Raw genomic sequence first — 23,976 nt, forward strand, 5'->3', positions numbered from 1 at the left:
TAAATACAAACCTTAGTCAAGGTTCTACTCCTCTTCCCCCACTCTTCAGAGGTACCTAGAAGATAGTTGCAGGTATTTTCCATGCATACATAAAAATGTATATCACACATATACTTTCAAAATATGAAATTCTATTAACATAAATATATTTGTAATGTGCTAGTGATATATTTGAATACAAATATTGACATAAAAAAGAAAGCTCTACCATATTTAAAAAAAAATTAAACATAGTTCTTATCTGACCCATTTAGTAATGCAGAATGGTCGCATTTTAGTTCTAACCTAGTAGTTTTCTCCCCGTGATATGTGGAGCCTCAGAAGTCCTATGGAACCTCTTCAGGGGGTTAGTGTTCATTACATAGCTTTATATGTGAGGGGGTGGGGATGGGTGAAGGATATTTACAGCCACCATGACCCAGAAAGAAATACAATCAGTTCAGCATCAAATTTGAAATCTGTGATTCATAGATAGAAAATGTCAGTCTTTGGTTTTGGATTAGTTTCTTATGCCAAATTCTGTAGATGTGTTCTATCTAGCCCCCTGTCTGATAATCCTAATGACAATGAATCTATTGTTGGTTCCCTCCTAACAGTGTCAGAGCCCTACCAACTATCTGCAAGGATTGGACGGAAAACCTATCATTGCAGCTCCTGTGTTTACAAAGGTAATCGAAACATTACTTCTTTCTGCCATGGTTTTAAACACATCACAATACCCAAACAAAGTTGTGGGATCCCAAATTCAATGACTTTATCTCAGAATTTTGATCTTGTATAAATACAGTACAGGGTTTGGGGTTTTGTGGCAACTGTTACCATGTCATTTCAAGTTGTAGATTTCTAATAACAGTTTGTGTAATAAGGGAAATGTCACCGCCACTCATTCTATTGATCTCAATGGCCTTCCTATTGCTGATAACACAGGAGCTGCACCTAGGAGTCAGGTGGTATGTTTCTCAGCACTTACTATTCCAAAGGTTTCTCTGGATGTCTTTGGTGCTCAAGGAGATAGCATTACATGGTCTTAGCTTAAAATAAAGCCTCACTCTAGGACAAAGAGCTTTCTTTTTCTAATCCATGGTATCAACTATTGCAATGGCATCAAATTCTGAGTCTCATAATCTTTGCATGCAGAACTGGAAATTTTACTCAGGCACTTTCATTTACAAATGAAAAAACCAAGGGAGGTTCAGACAATACATCCAATGTCACAGAACTAGCTAGTGGCAGAAGCAGGACTAGAAATACGTTCTCTCAATTCTACTCTTCTTTCCCTTATACAACATAGACTTCGTTTATATGTTGCCCAAGACAATAAATTCAAAGGTGAAAAACTGAGTCGCATTGGGTTTGTTTTGGTATTATGAAAACCACATGGATTGAGTCTATGCCTGGATTTATAATTTATTGTTTTGACGAACACCAAAATTAAGCCCTAGGAGATTTTATCCTCTCAGAAGTACACTTTAGTTTAGAGCAATGGTTCTTACTCAGGATTCATTTTGCCCTTCAAGGGACACTTGGCAATGTCTGGAGACATTTTTGATTTTCACAACTGGGGGATGGCACCAAGAGAGAATGTTAAACATCCTGTAATAATAAGATGCCAGCCTCCCCAAACAAAGAATTATCCAGCCCAAATTGCCAACTAGTCCTAGGGCTAAGAAATCATGGTTTTAGAGCAAAATGGCAAAAAGTACTAACGGCAATGAGTACCAATCCTAAAGGAAGAACTAAGTTCACAACTTCCACCAAAACATCAATTTTAGGAAAATTCCACCGTATCAGCTCATCCAAGATGGCTTTCCAAAATCAAGCAGAGTCTGAGCGTGAGACGTGTTTATCCATAACCATATCAGGTGGGCATGTATTTTCATGAGAAACAAGATCCCTCAGTTTTTATGGTTTGTTTCTTGTAATCTGCTTTCTGAATTTAAATTTTGCTACTTTCAAAGATTTGAGGTAGGAAAGCAACATGTTCTGGCTTGGTGAATACCAGACTTCGATGAAGAGTTATAAGTGGACCGCGCGCGTGCGTGCATGCATGCGTGCGTGTGTGTGTGTGTGTGTGTGAGAGAGAGAGAGAGCAAGAGCGCGCACGAAATAGCTGATAGTGCTACCTTTCTTAGTTCACTGCTAAGTCAACTAGCCTTAAATCAAAGCTTTAAATGCCAATTAATCTCGACACTTTAATTTATTATGCCCATTTGTCACACTTTTTGTGACTCTTCAAAGGCAATTAAACTGCAGAATGATTTATACCCAGTCCCAAACTGGAGTCTCCTCCTCTCTTCTCCCCACCACCATCTGCCCAGCCAGACACCAGACAGGTGCCCTTATCTCCCTCCACACTTACAGATCTTTTGGGTGCTCTGTCTTTGCTGCATCTGTATCACCTGGTACCTATCTCTGGTACAATATTTAACACAATAATAAAGCTGTTTATGTTTCTGTCTCTCCCGAGCATCTTGAAAGCTATCTCTAATATCTAGATAGGAGTCCATAAACGTTACAAGAAGTCCAAAGCCATTTTTATTATTCTAGTAGGATTTTAACACTCATTCTTCACATGTAATTTTCATGGACTGGTTAGCAACAAGTTTAGCTGCTTCTTTTTTTGTTTTGTTTCTTCATTTGCTTTTTAGGGCCACATCCACAACATATGGAGGTTCCCAGGCTGGGGCTGAATCAGAGCTGTAGCTACCAGCCTACACCACAGACACACAGGATCCAAGCCACTTCTGTGACCTGCATCACAGCTCACAGCAAAGCCGGATCCTTAACCCACTGAGCATGGCCAGGGATGGAACCTGCATCCTCATGGATGCAAGTCAGATTCGTTAACTGCTGAGCCATGACGGGAGCTCAAAGTTTAGCTGCTTTTGTATAGTGATTGCTTACCTCCCTCTCATTAGATGCTCTGAATTGCAGATACATATATGTCTTTGATAAATAAAAATGGGGAAATGAATTTGTCATCAGTCTCTGCTGTTTGTTAGGTAAATCTCCAAAAACATTTGATCCATGGTGGGAAAACAGTACCAAGTACAGAGACTCACACTCTGGTGAGGCTTTCTCAGCCCTCGGGAAGTATGCTTTTGCCTCCATAAATGGGATCAGGGCTGTTCAGACGTAAGGCCCTAGGATAGGCTGTGGCTCAGATTCCAGAGGGACTTATCAGCAACGATGTGCTTGCGTTAGTTTCCATGGGTAAGGGCAGAATTGAGGTCATAGTCACTGCCAGTGTCATTAGAAAATTTCTGAGTCAGAGCCACTGATGATGGTAATCACGTGGCATGAGCCATGATAACTGATCACTGGCATATGTCTGTTCGGGTTATTCCTGCTCTATTTACTTCTTTAGGGACTTCTGGCATTCCAGTCCCTATGACTCACTTTCTATACTGCCCAACAAAGCATTTCTTTGCCAGTCATGGCAAGAGGCCATTTTTTTAAAGCAATGATTAGAGAGCAGACTTTTATTTAACTCCTGTTCTGATGATGGGGAAGTACTGGTATTACCCTCTTTTAAAAAGGATGGTTGCACAGCAAAACAGTGGTAGAGTTTGAGAGAAGCCTGGGGCCACATATGCTAGTTCACTGCTCTACCTGTAAGTGATAATTATGTTCTAAAATATTTTATGGAGATAGACTATCCTCCATCTTCTGTACAGTATCAAAAACACTTTCATTCTGTTTCTTTGGGGGGGGAGCGTGCTCACACTTCTTGAGTGTGCAGGGAAGTATATGATCAACTTAGAATCTTACTCTGATCACTGCTCCCACTCCAACAGCAGCTGCTCTGGCAGGCTTTCAAGGCTGCAGCAGCCTTGGCTCCAACTGCTTCAGCAGTAATTTGAAGAGTGCAAGGGGGCAGGGGAAGTGAAAATTTGAAGAACAGCACTTCATTATATAATAGCAGAGACAGGAAACCCTGAAATAACTGGGCCAGTGGTCAGATCTAAGTTTCTGAAGACTACATGGGCCCCCCTCCCCAACTTGACAATTCCAGAGACTTCTCTGACACAGCTCTACCCTGGGCACTTGTAACAATGTAGGAGCAAAAAAGGTCTTCAAAGACTTATCAGTAAAAAAAACTGCTCTGATCCAGCCTAAAGCATATACACCTTCACTTCCAGCATCTTACAAGGTGCAAAAACAGCAACTGGATTTAAAAAATAAAATGACAATATGAACCTTGTAGCTGCCCTCTTTTAATCAATGGGGGAGATGCCTTTTCCCAAGGATGTCCCTGCATTATACTTCCAGATATAGATCCACTAAGCGGGAACTGTGTCCTTTTAGCTCACATTTATAACATCTGGCACAGAGCAGGCACATAGTAATACTTATTCTGTGGTGAATAACTTCCATTTCAGCTAAGAAGGAATTATTGCTTTCATCGCTTTGTGATTTTAGCATGTCTTTAGGAGGAATAGAGAAAGAAATCCAATATCAAATGCCTGTGGAAAACTTCTTCTCAAGGTTCCGTGTCCCCCTACAGAGAAGGTCTTCCCAGATGATCAGCATGGTGATGAACCACACGACAGATTTAATCATTGGATACTGTTTACCTCAGGAGGGTGTAGACTTTTTTGTTACAGTGACTTTGAGTTCAGATCCATAATTCCTAATTAAGGCTAATTTAATCTTTGCTAGTTAGGGATGGTTTCATGCCTTATTCATCTTCAAGAAAGTCAAGAAGAATAGGATCGAGTCTGTATACAATGTTCTCTTGGTAACAGCCTAAGACCTGCTGCTGTGTGTTGAACATGGCCCTATCTACACCATGTTCAGATGGTGTAACTGGTTTGGACCTGACGTGCAGTCGTGTGAGCCAATTTCTTCTCATGAGACTTTGGTAGAAAAGCACAGTTTTCGACAAAACAACCATCATCCTTCAAACTATGACTTTCAACAATCTCTTCTAAGTGGCTCGTTAAGATGACTCGGGGCAACTCCTTCACTGAGTATTGATGTGTCATGCTGGAATGAGCTTCCATCTCACATTGCAGACACTTAGCAGGCATATTCTATAAGCATAGTATCTCAGGTATATTGGCTGAACTCTCAAACAGAACACAGACAGGCCTTGGGCTTCAAAGACAAGTGAATAATTACAACCAACTAATGTTGGTCTCAACTGTGAGTAATATACTCTCTCAAAGAAGTCCCTTTGCAAGCAGGACTTTGGTATAACCTCTGCAGATTGAGAACTGGTTCACATATCTGAACCACAGGCCATGTCAGAATATATAGATTAGTGTTCCTGTTGTGGCTCAGCAGAAGTGAACCCAACTGGTATACTTAAGGACTTGGGTTTGGTCCCTGGCTCAGCTCAGTGGGTTAAGGATCCGGTGTTGCTGTGGCTGTGGTGTAGGTCAGCAGCTGAAGCTCCTATTCAACCCCTAGCCTGGGAACTTCCACATGCCACAGGTTTGGCCCTAAAAAAAAAAAAAAAAAAAAAAGAGAGAGAATGTATAGATTGACCTCATTCTGCTTACATCCATTTTTTAATATGCATCCCTGTATTTTATTTATTCAATCCCTCTGCTACCACTTTTTTTTGGGGGGGGTTGCTTTGGTTTTCTAATTTGTTTGCCTCATAAAGGAATGAAATTTCATTATGTATGAATCCCAGGGAGATATCTTCTGTCATTAAGGTTTTTTTTTTTTTGTCTTTTTTGCTCTTTCTTTGGGCCGTTCCCGCGGCATATGGAGGTTCCCAGGCTAGGGGTCGAATTGGAGCTGTAGCTACCAGCCTAGGCCAGGGCCACAGCAACGCGGGATCCAAGCCGCGTCTGCAACCTACACCACAGCTCACGGCAATTGTCAACCCACTGAGCAAGGGCAGGGATCGAACCCGCAACCTCATGGATCCTAGTCGGATTCGTTAACCACTGCGCCACGACGGGAACTCCTGTCATTAAGGTTTTGAACAGGCTCCCAAACTACCATTTTAGCACAGAATTTACTCAGATGTCAGAGTGGAAGGCATATTCACCCGCTTGCCAGGAGCACCCAAGACTCGCTGATGTTCCCTGCTTACTGAGAACATTCCATTCTTGTCACTAAAAGCTACTGTTTTGGGGTAGACGAGGAATGACCAGGTTTTTAATCAAATAGTTCCTTACTACTTCAGAAACCACTCTGTGCCAATCCCATCCTGAATTGCTTCAGCAAACAAATTTGAAAATGCAAAGGACAAAATACTAACTTTGAACTGCAGCGCCCCCTGGAGTTCAAAAACAAATTTACACACCCTTCTGAGGTAAAAGTCTCCTAAAAGACTAAGCTAAGCCATGTGGCCATCCTCAATCCTGTACTCCTTATGTAAATGCAGTAAATATGATGGCCCATGCACGAAATGTCATAAATTGTTAGGACAAGAGCTATAAACAATCACAAAATATTTATAAGAGTGAATGACCAAAGCAGAAGGCTTTCCCCTTCTCCAAAGCAAGAGCCAATATTTCCTAAAGGCAGATGTCAAAATTGTAATAATACAAGCCTTGTAGTATTTGTTGTTAATGGAGCTTGTAGAGGAAGTTAATCATAACCTTTCCATATTTATAATATTTTGGCTAAAATTAAAAACAAAAATATGCCAAAGGAGTATTTCATAATCAAATGAAGTACCAACTACACAAATGAATGTGTGACTTTAAGTTCACAAATCACAATGAGGGAAAGACAGGTTGTGAAAGGAGCATGTGAGTTCCATTCTCCCATAGAGTCTAATACAACATATACTGATATTTTACAATTGAAAGTGATTTTTGTCAACTTTTTTGTGTGGAAGTGTGGAAGAGTGTTTACTGATGCCTTCACAAAATTATGACTTATTTTCACCATGATGTAGGACTCCACATGTGGCTGATTTTATAGAAACTGTCATTGTTTATCTCCCTCAACAGACATGGAGGCTATACTGTAAAAAATACAAAAGGAAAACAAAATAGCAAAACAAAAGTCAATTTCCAGGACTACAAAAGGTAGACAAGGCAAAGTCAAGAAAAGAGTCAGTCTTGAGCCACAGAGATGTTCCACCTCAAGGAAGATTCCTGCATGGAAAAATACATTACTCTCAGGCTGAATACAGCTAGTAGACACTCATTGCAGATTTTCAAAATTGTTATTTCTGAAAACCAAACTCCACTTGGGCATTTTCTTAAATGAAGCAGAATTACTTTACAAAAAAATTAGTATTTTGCAAACTTTCCAAATGTTTTGCCTAGTACTCAGTAAATTTGTCTGGCACTCAACAGAGAGGAAAAGGAAGAAGACAGTGAGGAAAAAGCTTCCTAAGGGCTCAAACGATTCTATCTTCAAAAATAGATTCAATGTACATTCAGAATTGAAGATGCTGAAAATGTACAAGATTTGGAGAAAATCCAAATATGGAGGCAATGGTATCTTTTTCTAAAATTCTGCACTGGAAGTAGATTCCAAAAAGTGTATAATTTTGGTTTCTAAGAATATTCTTCTTATTACAGATGTTACAAAATCTATCAGCTTCTGAGGGTCAGCTGGTTGTCTTCGAATGCAGAGTAAAAGGAGCTCCATCTCCTAAAGTTGAGTGGTACAGAGAGGGGACCTTGATAGAAGATTCTCCAGATTTTAGAATTTTACAGAAAAGTAAGTTGATGCTTTAAAATTATTTTTCTTTCTTTCTTTCTTTCTTTTTTGGTCTTTTTAGGGCTACACCCATGGCATATGGAGGTTCCCAGCCTAGGGGTCTAATCAGAGCTATAGCCACCAGCCTACGCCACAGCCACAGCAACGCAGGATCCGAGCCTCATCTGCAACCTACACCACAGCTCAGGGCAACGCTGGATCCTTAACCCACTGAGTGAGGCCAGGGATCAAACCCACAACTTTGTGGTTCCTAACCAGATTCATTTCCGCTGTGCCATGGTGGGAGCTCCTAAAATTATTTTTCCGATAATTTCTATAAATTTATTGTCTACATTTTTCATTTTTAAAGTGTGTACATTTATTAGAACTTTTAACAACTAATTAAAATGTAATGAAAAAGAATAAGCTAAAAATCACTTATAGGGAGTTCTCACTGTGGCCCGGGGAAACGAATCCAATTAGTATACATGAGGATGTGGTTCAATCCCTGGCCTCATTCAATGGGTTAAGGATCCAGTGTTGCCGTGAGCTGTGGTGTAGGTTGCAGACACGACTTGGATCTGACATTGCTGTGGCAGTGGTGTAGGCTGGCAGCTTAGCTCCAATTTGACCCTAACCTGGGCATTGCCATATGCCACAGGTGTGGCCCTAAAAAGCAAAAAAAAAAAAAAAAAAAAAAAAAAAAAAAAAAAAAGACGCTTATAATCATGACCCACCAGACTAAACCCTGTTACTATTTTGGTGTATATTCTCCAAAAATGTTTCTATGCAGATGTTTTTTCAAAATAAACCATACTTTTTTGTAAATTGATTTTATTCACTTAATGTTTCATGAATATCTTTCCAATCTAATTGATAGATGTTTTTACTTTTAAAAATAAATTGATACAATTTCATATTTATTTAATCTCTATTGTTGAACATGTAGATTGTTCACAAATTTTTATTATTATAAAGTGTGTTTCAAAGCATGTTAGCAAAGAAGATCTTTGTCAATAACTGTGAAAATAAATTTGAGAATTAGACTTGTTACTATAAATTCACATTTTTAAAAGGCTTTTGACATAAACTGCCAAAATTCCATCCAAAAAGGCTGAACTAAATTTAGGATGATCAATATAATTGATCATCTAATCTGGGACATTCTGGGGAGTAAAAGAGGGTGCTATTAATTATTATACAAAGATCCCTGCAATAAACCACATCTGCCCCATTTGACTGGGACACATGTTGTTCCAGCTACATTCTACCACAAGCAGCAACATATGAGAATTCCTTTTGTCTTATACCTTCAGCAACAATGGGCATTAAAAGTTTTTTTAATCCTCACTAATTCCCAAAATGGGAACACTTGTTTTAATCTGACTTCACTAATCAGAGGTGGGAGGAAACTTATTTTTCATATGATTGGGTCTTTGTATTGATTTTTAAATTCTGTCCATAATCCTTTGTCCATTTTTATTGGGTTTTCATTATTTTTTATCATAAGAATTATTTACGTATCCAAATCGTTACTTCTTTTCTTGTCATGCAATGTTTTCACCTTGACTCATTTCAGTCATATAATACATTGAAAAGTTCTTGCTTTTTTGTTAACTTGTTTCTTTTTTTTCTTTTTTTTTTTCTTTAAGGGGCACACATGAAGGTTCCCAGTCTAGGGGTTGAATCGGATCTGTAGCCTCTGGACTATACCACAGCCACAGCAACGTGGGATCCGAGCCGAATCTGTGACCTACATCACAGCTCACAGCAATGCCAGATCCTTAACCCACTGAACGAGGTCAGGGACCGAACCTGAGTCCTCATGGATAATATTTGGGTTTGTTACCAATGACCCACAACAGGAACTCCTGTTATCTTGTTTCTGCCTATCACAAGCTAGAATAGATATATGAATCAAAGTACCTAACAAACTGTTTAACAGCAGTAGAGGCAATAATAATATATTCTGAATACCATTTAAACTGAGGGGAAAAAAAACCACTCCAATAGTTCTATGTGTAGAAGATGGTTAACTGAGTTCAACAACTACCTCCCGACTGCCTACAGTTCCATAAACATTAGCTGAGCCTTTGTTTTCAGTACCAAGTAGGCACTTTCAGGAATGCCAAAATATTTTGTTTTGTTTTGATTTTTTAGGGCCTCACCCACAGCATATGGAAGTTCCCAGGCTAGGGGTTGAATCAGAGCTGCAGCTGCCAGCCTACACCACAGCCACAGACACACCAGATCTGAGCCACATCTGTGACCTACACCATAGCTCAAGGCAATGCTGGATCTTTAACCCACTGAATGAAGCCAGGAACAGAACCCGAGTCCTTGTGGATATCAGTCGGGTTCATTACTGCTGAGCCACAACTGGAACTCCAGGAATGCCAGAGAATATTAAGATCAAGAACTTGCTCTTGGAGTTCCCATCATGGAGCAGCAGAAATGAATCCAATTAGGAACCATGAGGTTGCGGGTTTTATCCCTGGCCTTGCTCAGTGGGTTAAAGATCCAGCATTGCCATGAGCTGTGGTGTAGGTCGCAGACTCAGCTCAGATCCCACGTTGCTGTGGCTCTGGCATAGGCCGGCAGCTGTAGTTCCGATTCCCCTAGCCTAGGAACCTCCATATGCCACGGGTATGGCCCTAAAAAGCAAAAAAATAAAAATAAAAATGAAAGGAACCTGCTCTTGAGAAACATGTCATCGATCCTGAGGCTCCTGAATATAAGAAATCTTAGAGCAGGAGGCATATTCTGCATTATATGAGGACGTAAGCGCCCAAAGCCCTGATGTCTCAGTCTTCACAAACTTTTTCGGGTTAAGCTGAAAGGGCACGACAAAAACAAGTCAGTCCTGAATCCCAGCTAAATCGGTAACTTTTCCTCACCTAAGGCTTATGTGTCCCAAGATATGGTCACATCGTTTAGTTAGCAGCTCTCTTGCTGCCCTTCTGTGACAACTATCTTCTCCCTGTCAAGGTCATTGCTGCTTAGGACATTTTACTTGACATTTATCAATGAGCCTTGTCAAGTCACTCACGAGTTTGCAAAAGACTGAAATTGCCAAGGAAGCTTCTCAAAAAATATCACTTCTCAGTAAAATAAATGCTCAGAATCTTTTTTTTTTTTTTCTTTTAGAACCTCGATCCATGGCGGAGCCAGGTAAAGATCATTTTAATTTCATTTCTTTGAAAGCAATGATTTTTACAGAATAAAACATATTGAAATTACACTGGTGTCAAGAAGAGAAGTGTTAGAAAGAATACCCAAGCCAACACTAGCTATTACTGTAGGAGAAAGGAGGAGTATGTGCAGATTTGGAATATATATTCAATGCCTAATGTGAATGCTGTTAGTTCTGGGTTGTTGAGGAATGTTTCTTAGGAATATTCTCCCTCTTTCCCTGGCCCCTACTCATGACCTCCTTAAATTGGGCAGAGCAATTTCCACGATGCTAGATCAATTCCAGTTCCACAGCATATGTATCTCAAAGGTTATGCATCAGATTTTGAAATTCACAGGATCAAAAAAATGTTTGTGATGTTAGAAGATTGGATTGGGAGGATATTAAGACCACTTTGAAGTGACAGTAGGCGAAGCTCTTATCTCTAGAAAATATAAGTCACTCAAAAACCACAGCTTAAACATCTGAATATTCTCTGTGATCAGCCTGAAAAATCAGATTGTATCTATGCCCATGGGTAAGAATGATGGTTTGAAGTTTCACTATTATAATTCTTTCTCCTGAAAACTGAATGGAAAGGCATTCCCGATGCAGACAATGAACATCCATGTTGCAGAGCCCTAAGCTAGGCTCTTGGGCATATAGTAAAGACCAGAGCAGTCTTACTCTAGCATTCCTTGTAGTGGAGTAGCATTTTTCCCCTTGAATATATTTCAGGCTTTGGTTGATACTTTCAACCAAAGCAGGCTACTTCACTAGGCAGTCTCATATACAAAATAATTTCAAAGTCACCCAAAAGGGGTCCCTACCCCAAACAAGCCTCAGCTCCATGATCTAAAACGTCATGTCCAGAGAGTTCTTCCTTCCACCTTGTACAGTGCAAATACTCCTTGGGGAGAGAATACTTTATCTTATGAGGCAGGTATAATGTAATATGAATGAATTTGTCAGATCATTTTCTGAGTGTAGGTTGCTGAAAGATGAGAATGCAAATGTTTGAGAAGGTGAACAGAGAGAAGGAAGCAAAAGACTCAGTGAAAGGACAGAGAGGTACCAAAACCAAACTTTCTGCCTCTCCATCATTGAGAATTCTTTGGGCAGCAAGTAAAATAGACCTAACCAAAAGTGGCTTAAGCAAAAAGAAAAGTTTATCTTGTCACCCTAGAAAATGGCAGTCTTGACAATGAATGGTCACCTTAGCATCTCAAAGATTATCAAGGGCCAAGCTCTTTTTTATTTTTCTATTCTGTCATCTTCCAAGTATCCTCTTAGGCTGGTTCTCCTCACCTACCCAAGACAGCGGCCATAGTTCTGGGTATTACATGCAGATGACAATATCCAGAGGCAAAAATAGGGAATAACACTGTCTTTTATCCCCTTTAAAGAGCAAAAGAAAACTTTCCCAGAAACCCCGCAGGAGACCTTCCCTAATACCTCATTGACCAAGACTGTGTGCACATGCCACCACCTTAGCAAGAATAGAGTCAGCATGACTAGTGTAGCAACAACAAACACATTCACCACCTGAGGCTGGGGGAGGACAGCTTGCTTTGAAGCACATGGCCACTCCAAGGAGGGTGGACAAAGCCAGGATTCTATTAATAAGGAGGAAGGAGGCTTAGAGTTACTGAGCAGGTACTCAACACTTTCTGCCATGGTCTGCTGTCCAGTTTTCCCAGAGGTTGTCCAGTTAATTCAATTCAGTTATCATGAAACACTGAGATGCTAACTTTCTTCTAAGACAACTACACTTTTATTAATTTTGTTTTTAATGTCAGGTCTACTGAGTGATAACTGGAGGTTTATGCTACCATCTTATACCTCTCTTCATTAGCTGTCAAGGAATATCTAACCATAATAATTTGGGGCTATACTCATGGGACTCCATCTGGGAATCACATTTGTAGTTATTCAAAGGGGTTCATGCTGTGTATCAGAGTAACCCATAAGAATTACCATAGTATTACAGGGAAAAACGCATTTCACTCTTTTTTCACCCTGGATTTCAAGTTGTTCTCTCAGCTAATTACTATTAGCTTAGCAAGATATTTATTGTCCAGTTTTAAATTATGACCTTCATTTAAAATTACCTCCCTGCAAAAGTTCCCCATGGAATCAGTCACAAAAAAAGAAAATAAAAGTCCCCCATGGAAATAGTAAGAGATTTGGGTTTTAAATTTGTTTGTGATGATTGTTGTACACCTATAAATATAATAAAATTCATTAATAAAAATTTGCTTTATTAATCCTTTTATTTCACCCAGAACTCCTTTTGCTTTTAATCCTAATTTGCTTTTATGATTTTTTTTTAAGCTTGTTGTTTTTTGTTTTTTGTTTTTTTGTCATTTTGCTATTTCTTTGGGCCGCTCCCGCGGCATATGGAGGTTCCCAGGCTAGGGGTCGAATCGGAGCTGTAGCCACCGGCCTACGCCAGAGCCACAGCAACGCGGGATCCAAGCCATATCTGCAACCTACACCACAGCTCACGGCAACGCCGGATCGTTAACCCACTGAGCAGGGGCAGGGACCGAACCCGCAACCTCACGGTTCCTAGTCGGATTCGTTAACCACTGCGCCACGACGGGAACTCCGCTTGTTGTTTTTTGGTTCTACTTCTGTCATCTGGACTGATGACATAAAAATATAATCTGTGAATCCATAATATATATTATCATTAAATCCTCTGGTTGATTGTCTGCATGGAGTTATTTGTTTTAGATCCTTTGGCTCATTTAGCCTGCCAATCAGCCAATTCAATCAAGTCACTGGATTAATTATTTTCAAGCAATTAATATAATCAGCTTTTATACTGACTTTTATAGAAGCATTCACTATCTAATATTAGGAAATTCCATAATTCCATTTTCATAAATAATAACCATTCTGTCTCATTTGCTTTAGAGGAAATTTGTACTTTGGTCATTGCCGAGGTATTTGCAGAAGACTCTGGGTGCTTCACATGTACTGCAAGCAACAAATACGGCACAGTGTCAAGCATTGCACAGCTAGATGTAAGAGGTAAGGGCTCTTTCAATGCCAGAATAGTTTAGACTATGACTTTGAATGTGAGTATGGAGAGCGTATATAATCCTTCCTTACTGCCTTCATATGAAGCTAGCTTGGCTCTCCTAAAATTTTTTGAATTATTGAGGAAAGTGTTCTTGAATGGAATCCAATTTTAAATTTCTTATTGCATTTGTCACCACTGCAGATATCCTGCTGTTATTTATTATATTCCTTAAGAAAACACCTCCGTGGTTTTACATAAGCTTCTAATGTTATTTCCAAAATGGTACTTAGATTTTTTTTTTAAGTTTTTTCCCCAGCATCCTTACTACTCTTTAAATGCCCCAGATTGTGCTTTCTGTCTTCCTCAAGCATTTCCCATGAGCACACTCATCTGGGTTGGATATATGCTCTAACTCAGGGTTACAATCACATCTCAGTCCTGTTGAGTAAGGCCAACAGCTCAGGTCCTATTATCGTCCTTTCAGGAAGTGAAGACCTCAGAAGTAATGGGTCTCTTCACTCAGCCAACTCCACTACCAACCTGGCTGTTATTGAGCAACAGCCATCCCCACCGAACCCAGAGCCTCCATCTGTGGAGCAACCCCCTAAACCCAAACTGGAAGGGGTTCTGGTGAACCACAATGAGCCTCGGTCCAGCTCAAGGATTGGGCTCCGTGTGCACTTCAACCTGCCTGAAGACGACAAAGGAAGTGAAGCATCCTCTGAGGGTGGCATGGTCACTATCAACCAGACCAGGCCTGATTCTTTCCAGGAGAGATTCAATGGACAGTCAGCAAAAATCCCTGAGCCTTCCTCGCCTGTCAAAGAGCCCCCTCCAGTTCTGGCCAAACCCAAACTGTAAGTAAAAATTAGAGTGGATAGCCAAGAGTGCCTGTGACCTTCTCTGAGTCTGCCCTACTTAAGAAGGGAGCTGGGGGGTTCTTACTGTGGCACAGTAGGATTGTCAGCATCTCTGTAGCACCAGGACGCAATTTGATCCCCAGCCTAGCACAGTGGTTAAGTATCCAGTATTGCCACAACTGTGGTGTAGGTCGCAACTATGACTTGGATCTGATCCCTGGCCCGGGAATTCCATAGGCCATGAGAGGGCCAAAAATGTAAAAAGATAAGAGCTGAAAGAGGGAATTACAAAATGAGGAAATACACACCAAATGCTTTGCAAATCATATACGCTTACATTACTGTACATGTATTATCACTATCATCCTTACTGTTCACATTCTCCTCAAGAAATGTTACACCTGAACTAGCTCAAAAAGATGTTCGTCTGACATTAGAGGGCTCCAGGTGAAGCAGGTTACACTCTTCTTATAAAGCCCTTTCTCATGTCTAATCATCTTTACAGTCTACAATTTCATCTTTCTATTTCCCATTTCTGCTTCAACTTGAGCCTCTGTAGTCATTACAGGAAAGATACTTAGTATTTTTTTTTTTTTTGTCTTTTTGTCTTTTGTTGTTGTTGTTGTTGTTGTTGTTGTTGTTGCTATTTCTTGGGCCGCTCCCGCGGCATATGGAGGTTCCCAGGCTAGGGGTTAAATCGGAGCTGTAGCCACCGGCCTACGCCAGAGCCACAGCAACGCAGGATCCGAACCGCATCTGCAACCTACACCACAGCTCACGGCAACGCCGGATCGTTAGCCCACTGAGCAAGGGCAGGGACCGAACCCGCAACCTCATGGTTCCTAGTCGGATTCGTTAACCACTGCGCCACGACGGAAACTCCGACTTAGTATTTTTTAGATAGTTCTTTGATATGGTTACATATGCTATAGTAACCACAGTAGGTTTCATATAAATACCGTGGGAGGAAAGGAAAGTCATGATAATCAGACTCGCCTCAGGAGCCTGACGCAGTTGTGGCCCTAACTCTCCAGAGAGCCTCTGTCAGAGTCATGTTGCAATACTTAATGTGCATCCATAGTAAACCCAGCCCAGAACATGATACCATACTGCTTCTGTTTGATCCATACTTCAAAGTGATAAAAATTGTATTTATAATTACATAAACCTTCAAGTATCCACAAGAAAGTCTACGGTAATAACACGCTCATCATGTGTTTCTCAGTGTGACCACAAGATGTTCACTGGAAGTGGTTCATATTGCTTAGTTTCATATTTTTCTACCACGTAAGGCAAAACTCTGGGCAAAAAATTAAATGTTATTAAACATGCAAGTCATATCCAAACATGTCTCTGCCCCCTCAAAGTTCTGCCAGTCACAGAAAATAGGAATCTACTTAAAGTAGAAGGAAGGGAAGAAATTATTGTAGGGATATAAGCAGGAGCAGGGAACAAAACTCAGCTAAGCCCTGCACAGAGAACTAGGGAGTCGGGAGCTAGGATCACTTACACGGTGAGATCAGCCTGTCTGCTGCTCACACTCCGTCTTGAGCACCTCCTTGTTTCCTCTTTGCGTATCCACGCCACTCTTCTCTCTTGGAAGACTCATCAGTTCATAGCTGGCCCATCATGGCATGTCCTGTCCATGTCTGTGTCAAGTTCCACTGCTAACTAAATCATTCTCAGCGGCTCAACTCCAAATACCATTTAGCCCAGACTTGTCAGGTACAGAGGGTTTATGTTTGGAGGGAAGAAGAGTCAAATGAATCAAATCAATACTGTGTGTGAAGGCAGTTCTCAGAGAAGGGAGTTATGGGAACAGGTGACCCAAAACAATCGGTTGCCTCCTTGTATCCCGGGACTGGTTAGGGGCTACTAGGTATATTAGGATTGGGTTTAAACTTCATGTTGCAGAAAGCCAAAACTGACAGTGAGTTAAACACATGAGGGTTTATTTTCCTCTCAAGCAAAGGAATTAAATGGGATGTCTGGGGCTATTACGATGGCTCCATAGTCATTAAGAACCCCAGTCTCCTGTCTTCTGCTCTCCAATCTTTAGAACAGGTCACTCCATGGTCCAAGATAGCTGATGATGCTCTAGTCATCATGTCTGCTTTTTAAGCAGCAGGAAAGGCAAATGGGTTGAAGTCCTTTGAGGGAGTCTTCTTCTTTGGAACTTATCCCAAATCCTCTGCTTATATCTCATTGGTTAGAACTTAGTCACATGGTATACTAACTGCAGAGGCTAGGAAGTATAGTCTCTAGCTGCATACATTGCCTCCATGAGTAAAATCATGTTCCTTTACAAAGGGGAGAATTGGAGCTCCCGTTGTGACTCAGTGGTAATAAACCCGACTAATATGCATGAGGATTCGGGTTTGATCCCTGGCCTTGCTCAGTGGGTTAAGGATCCGTCGTTGACCTGAGATGTGGTGTAGGCTGCACCTGCAGCCCATAAAGCAAAAAAAAAAAAAAAAAAAAAAAAAAAAAGGTGGGGGGGGGGAGGAATTAGGTAGTCAGCCAGCAGTATCTACCACATGAGACTTTCAATGAATATAAAAATTCTTTCTACTAAATTATGTAGTGGCATCCTTTAAAAATCCAATCCTCAGCACTATATAATTCTTTTCATATTTTTGCCTTCCTTAAATTTTTGTTTAATTGTGTGAATATAGGTTTGTATTAGCAGAGAAATATGCATGTGCATGCTCTCTCTCTCTCACACATATACACACATCCTTGTGAATCCACCTGCCTACAAACTTTTCTTACTGGTTTTAACCTTATTGATTTTAGTCTTTCAGGTTTTGCGTTAAAATATACTGACTCAATAGTCCTGAGGATACAATTTTCTATTTGTTGTGTAAATTGGCCATTTACATGGAAAATAGAATTCTTACAGATCTTAAAACTGCAAAAGGAAGGGAAGCTGGGGAGTTCCTGTCATGGCTCCAAGGAAACCAATTTGACTAGTATTCATGAGGACTCGGTTCGATCCCTGGTCTCGTTCAGTGGGTTAAGGATCTGGTGTTACCCTGAGCTATGGTGTAGGTCGAAGATGCGGCTCAGATCTGGCGTTGCTGTGGCTGTGGTGTAGGCTGGCAGCTGCAGCTCTGATTCGACCCCTAGCCTGGGAACTTCCATATGCTGCAGATGTGGCCCTCAAAAGACAAAAATAAAAGACGAAGGGAAGCTGTCCTTTTTAAACACTGTATCACCAAAGCCTAGATAATTCACACTCTGAAATATTCAGCTTGAATATTAAGCTACCTAGAGAAGTCATTCTTCATTCTGGCTACACTCTAAAATAAAATGTGGAGCTTTTGGAAACTATTCATGCCTTCCATCCTAATTGAATCAGGATCTCTCCACAGATTATTTTAACACACAGCCAGGTTGGAAACTATTGGTGTAACGTTGGAGAACGTGAGTTACAGCCCTCTATCACCCCACCTGGCCCCATACATACACTCCTCCACAGTCAGGAAAAAAAAAAAAAAAAAAAGAATTAACATCTCAAGTGAGTAAAATGTGAGAAACAAAAATCAGAATGTACTGGGGAAACCTGTGCTTTGGGGACAAATGTTTCTTGAGAGCTGTGGTTCTCAGTCCTGGAGGCAGACAAGAATCATCTAGAGGCTTGCTATTCAAAGCACTGTCATTACCTGGGAGCTTGATAACTGCTTTCCTCTTGTGCTCCACTCCAGACCCACTGAATCAGAAGCTCTGGGGGTGGGGTCCAGAGATCTGTGTTTTCAGAAGCCCTGCAGAGGGTTCTGAGGCTCACTGAAGTTTACGACTGACTGTACATTTAAAAAGATAACAATGGGAGTTCTCTGATGGCTTAGTGGATTGAGGCTCCTTCATTCTCACTGCTGTGGCTCTGGTTGCTGCTGTGTGGTACAGGTTTGATCCATAGCCCAGGAATTCCCACATACTGCCTGTGTGGCTAAAAAGAAAAAAAGAAACAAGAAAGAAAGAACCTGAAATAAACATTGCAACTCTCATTTAAAATAATAATAATAATAAATTTTTAAAAAATTTTAAAAAGGTAATAACTATGCCTGGATCCTTTCCCAGGCCAATTTACTCTCCAGCCAGTGGTGCCTGAATCAGTGAGGTTTGTTCATCTTTTATGCTCTCTGGGTGATCTAAAGCACAGCCAGCATGGTAACCACTGCTAAAACCACAGCTAAAAACTGATGGCAGAGACATATTTACCCAGAATGAGTTATCCTAATCAGTGAAGGGCTGGTTTTAACTACAGACAGAGGTGGGAAAGTCTTGATTTGCAGCACTGGTCAGGGCACTGGGATGAGGTGTGCACAATCTGCTCTCCAGGGCTGGCCCCAGCACACACTGCCCCAAATTGTTGTTGCCAAAATTGCTGTCAAAAGTACTTGCTGCAGGGAGTTCCCATCGTGGCACAGTGGTTAACAAATCCGACTAGGAACCATGAGGTTGCGGGCTCAATCCCTGGCCTCGCTCAGTGGGTTAATGATCCGGCGTTGCCGTGAGCTGTGGCGTAGGTTGCAGACGCGGCTCAGATCTGGCGTTGCTGCGGCTCTGGTGTAGGCCAGCAGCTACAGCTCCAATTCGACCCCTAGCCTGGGAATCTCCATATGCTGTGGGAAGTGGCCCTAGAAAAGGCAAAAAGACAAAAAAAAAAAAAAAAAGTACTTGCTGCAGTAGCCCAAGTTTGTCCTGCTGTGTTTGTTCTTAAGCCTTGACACTTTCTCTCCTCCATTTAAAATCCTCAAAAATTCTTTTGTATTCTAGAAATCACAGGAAGCCTTATAATTCTGGAACTCTAATGTTCATTCTTACAATTTTTTTTTTTTTTTTTTTGGCTGCACCTGCAGCATGTGGAAGTTCACAGGCCAGGGAACAAACCTGTGCCACAGCAATGACCCAGTCTGCATATGTATTTTATGCAGTCACACACACACATATTATATAAATATATAAAATATATCTGCAGACACACACACATATATACATACATACATATATACATACATACATACATACATACATATATATACACATTCTTTTTTTATATTCCTTTCCACTATGGTTTATCCCAGGAGATTGAATATAGAGGTCCCTGTGCTATACAGTAGGACTTCACTGCTTATCCATTCTAAATATAACAGTTTGCATCTACTAACCCCAAACACCCAGCCCATCCCTCTCCTTCCCTCCTCCCCTTTAGCAACCACAAGTCTGTTGTCCTTCTCTGTGCTGAGCCCATGTACTTTTTAAAATTTTTTTTATTTTTATTATGTTTTAATAATGATTTTTATTTTTTCCATTATATCTGGTTTACAGTGTTCTGTCAATTTTCTACTGCACAGCAAGGTGACCCAGTCACATACACGTATACATTTTTTCTCACATTATCATGCTCCGTCACTAGTGACTAGATATAGTTCCCAGTGCTATACAGCAGGATCTCATTGCTTATCCATTTCAAAACAACCTCACACCAGTCAGAATGGCCGTCATTAATAAGCTCCTGTTCTTCAGCATCATGCTTGAGCTAAGTAGTAGCAAAAGAGAAGACATTTTCAGGTAACCCAAGAGACTTGATAATCTACGGAAAGAAACCTTGGGTGTAAACCTGATTTCAGAAATCCTCATAGCACAAGAAATGAGCAGCTGAGCTCAACAGCAATACATGACAGGCTAATGTTTTAAACTAAAGAGGTTGCTCAGGGTTTTTGTATGCTTTCTAACTAATTGTTCCTTCCTTTATTCTTCCATTGCACTTTGTACCTTCATTATTAAATAGTAAGTTCCATACGTTATCTGTAAATAACTGGTTATTTGTGTTACACTTATGAATAGGAGGATTTTGGGGCCCTGAATACTTCATACTACCGCGGGCATATTTGTATTTCCTACAGTACCAGGCAAAGCAAACATACAGAAGATTCAGTAAAAGGTTTGTTGAATATGAGAATTGACAGCTTGCCCTGATATAATGAATAATCAAATTGAAACAGCTGTTTTAAATCTCTTCTGAAACAAGACAGTTTAATAAATGGGGGGGGGGGGACCGTCAAACACAAAGAGACATAATTCTCAAGTGAATTCCTCCAGAATCTTAGATAATCAAAGTAATTTGATGCTGTATCTCATATATCATTATGTTTACGGTTTGTGACCCTCTACAATCCAACATACTGCATTAAATGATAAGGGCTAACAAGCTGTTTAAAGTCTTAGAAGCCGATTCCTAGTTTTCAGTCAATGGAAACTAAAGGAAAACAAGAGCGATCAATACCAAATGACTTCCTGGCCCCCTTTTCTTCATCCTTATCTATGTAAGATTACTTAGTTTTCATATCTACTTTTTCTATTTCCATAACCACAATAAAATATTTCTGCAATATCAACAGATTAAAATTTACTCAGACTACAGGCTTGTCCTAAAAACCACAAAGCATTGTCTTTATGCTATAGCAATCACGGAATGAGACCTGCTAAATTCGAGGTCCATTAAAATTTGAAGATTTTGGAGTTCCTGTTGTGGCACAGCGGAAACGATCTGACTAGTAACCATGAGGTTTAGGGTTCGATCTCTGGCCTTGCTCAGTGGATTAAGGATCCAGTGTTGCCGTGAGCTATGGTGTAGGTTGCAGACATGGACTGGATCCTGCATTGCTGTGGCTGTGGTGTAGCCAGTGGCTGTAGCTCCGATTTGACCCTTGGCTAAGCTCGCAGCATGTGGAATTACCTGGGCCAAGGAATGAACCTGGCAACACAGCAATAACCCCAACTGCTGAAATAACAATGCCAGATCCTTAACCCACCATGCCACAAAGGAACTCCCAAACAATGACTTTTTTTTTTTAACTTGAGTTTTTTGTTGTTGTGGCTGTTGTTTTAATTTTTTAAAAAATTTTAATGGCCACACCTGTGACATTTGGAAGCCCCCAGGCCAGGGATTGAATCTGAGCTGCAACTCCTGACCTACACCATAGTTGTGGCAATGCCAGATCCTTTAAGCCACTGCACTGGGCCTGGGATTGAACCTGTGCCTCCACTGTGACCTGAGTCATTGCAGTTGGATTCTTAACCCACTGTACCATAGCAGCAACTCCCATGACATTTTTGAAAGTGAAAGGGCACTATTAATAATTATGCCAGGAAAACAGGCATAAAGCAGGATTGTCTAGAACAAATCAGGACATAGGGTCACCTTATCTATAAAGCTTGGTTGTCAGGCGAGGATGAGAAACACCAAGACGCATCCAGCTGCTTTGTTAAGTTTGGCTCTAAAATAACGCAGAGATACAATCTGCTTGGCTCAGAACTTTGAGCACTCCCCACAAGGGGACCATTGTTTCTATTTCTTTTTTCTATGGTATAAACATTCTAAAATGGGGCTGCTGTGTTGCCCACTCCAAGGTCACGGCACCAAGAGCACAATGTGACTGACACCCCTTGGGATTGGCATCGCCATAGCCTTTCCCTTCTTCCTGGCAATCAAACAATTTAGAAAGAGGGAGAGACAAACAGCTCACAAGGAACTGACTGATTTCTGGCAACTCTGGTTGTGTGTTCTCAGTCAGCACTGAGGAATAAACAGGCTGTCTATATGTTTTCTGAAGGGTGAGGCGATGGTGACGGCTTTCTCCTCTCTCCCCTCCTCACTCTTGTGCGCAGAGATTCCAGCCAGCTACAACAGCTTCACAACCAAGTCTTACTGGAACAACAGCAGTTGCAAAACCCATCCCCTTCATCTCCTAAGGAGTTTCCTTTCCACATGAGTGTTTTGAATTCCTCGGCTGCCCCAGGGGTGACAATGTCCAGCAAGCAGGTGAAAGCCCCTTCATCACAGACCTTCAGCCTGGTCCGGCCAAAGCATTTCTTCCCCTCTGCGAGCACAGCCTCGGCAACCGTGTCCCCTTCCAGTTCTCCCGTGTTCGCCCTGAGCAGCACTCCGCAAGCCATGCAGAGGACAGTCAGCAAAGAAAGCCTCTTAGTTTCTCACCCCTTGGCGCAAACCAAATCTCTAGGAGGGGTTTCCGTCCAAAACGAGCCCCCTGCTCCAGGTCCTGTAGAGCCAGCACAACCACCACTCACGTTCTCCATCTCCAGCGGAAACCAGTTTCAGCCCCGCTGTGTGTCACCAACTCCTGTCTCTCCCACCAGTCGGATTCAGAACCCAGTGGCTTTCCTCAGCTCCGTTCTGCCTTCTCTCCCTGCCATCCCACCCACCAATGCCATGGGGCTGCCTAGAAGCGCACCAACTGTGTAAGTGTCTCTGAGGTTTCTTGATTTAAAAAATATCATTTAAGAAGGGACATGCATAGAACAGCTTGATCTGGGACAGGACTCTTATTAGTGAATTCCTAGATAATCTTATCTCAGACACAAAAAAGATACTGAACGTCCGAGGACAAAACAGCATGATTACTTTAAATAATTTTAAATAATTTGCAAATTGAAAATAGCTCTACAAATATAGGTTCTCTGTGCAGTGCTCAACTTTTGCAAACAAGATGCACTCTATAAGTGTCTGGTTAATTACCATTCCAACCACTGATTTCTAGGCCTTTGTACACTGTCCAGTGCTCTTCATGAGTGAGTCAGGTGTGAATTTATTTTACAGGCCATCCCAGGGACTAATGAAGAAAAACACAAAGTCTTCCCAACCAGTGAGTGATGACTATATTCGTGAAACTAAGAATGCAGTGATTCTAGACTTGGGGAAAAAAATGAATTTCAGCGATGTCAGATCAAACCAACAGGTAAGATTACTGGGTTCAGATGGTTTATTGGAATTTCACTGTAGGGAATATAAATTTGCTTAATTCAGTCCTTGGGTGCTTAGGTCTTCTGACCTCAGCGAAGCTGACACTGCCGCCTTCGGAGGCAGAGCACAGACGGATGGTGGTTCACATAGGAAACTCATCCACACGGATCCACAGTTCTTGGTTAGCCTGGTAATGAATTCAGTTTACTTGTTTACATTGTTTACCTAGAATAGAGCATGTTAAGGAGGGAAACTAGGAGTTCCCATCTTGGCTCAGTGGTAACAAACCCAACTACTATCTGTGAGGACTCAGGTTCTATCCCTGGCCTCGCTCAGTGAGTTAGGGATCTGGCATTGCTGTGAGCTGCAGTGTAGGTCACAGATGTGGCTTGGATCTGGTGTTGCTGTGGGCTGTGGTGTAGAATGATGACTATAGCTCTGACTCAACCCCTAGCCTGGCAACTTCCATAGGTTATAGGTGTGGCCCTAAAAAGACAAAAAAAAAAAAAAGAGAGAGAGAGACTAT

General features: G+C 41.2%; 1 protein-coding gene across 7 annotated transcripts in view; it reads left to right on the top strand.

Moving 5' to 3' along the window:
- The window catches only part of MYPN (myopalladin), a 104,791-nt gene that overhangs the window by 52,131 nt on the left and 28,684 nt on the right, over positions 1-23,976 (top strand). For all 7 annotated transcript variants that reach the window (XM_021072494.2, XM_084997066.1, XM_013983298.3 and 4 more), the window contains 7 exons: positions 597-668; positions 7,500-7,641; positions 10,768-10,791; positions 13,715-13,831; positions 14,308-14,680; positions 22,358-22,948; positions 23,307-23,445. In XM_021072494.2, coding sequence (XP_020928153.1) covers positions 597-668; positions 7,500-7,641; positions 10,768-10,791; positions 13,715-13,831; positions 14,308-14,680; positions 22,358-22,948; positions 23,307-23,445 — 1,458 coding nt within the window. The remainder of the gene's footprint in view (positions 1-596; positions 669-7,499; positions 7,642-10,767; positions 10,792-13,714; positions 13,832-14,307; positions 14,681-22,357; positions 22,949-23,306; positions 23,446-23,976) is intronic.

Source organism: Sus scrofa, chromosome 14 (assembly GCF_054392235.1).
Source record: "Sus scrofa isolate SSC_HxYL_T2T_F1_AM1 chromosome 14, Sscrofa_HxYL_maternal_Yorkshire_Landrace_v2.0, whole genome shotgun sequence".
Lineage (NCBI taxonomy): Eukaryota > Metazoa > Chordata > Mammalia > Artiodactyla > Suidae > Sus > Sus scrofa.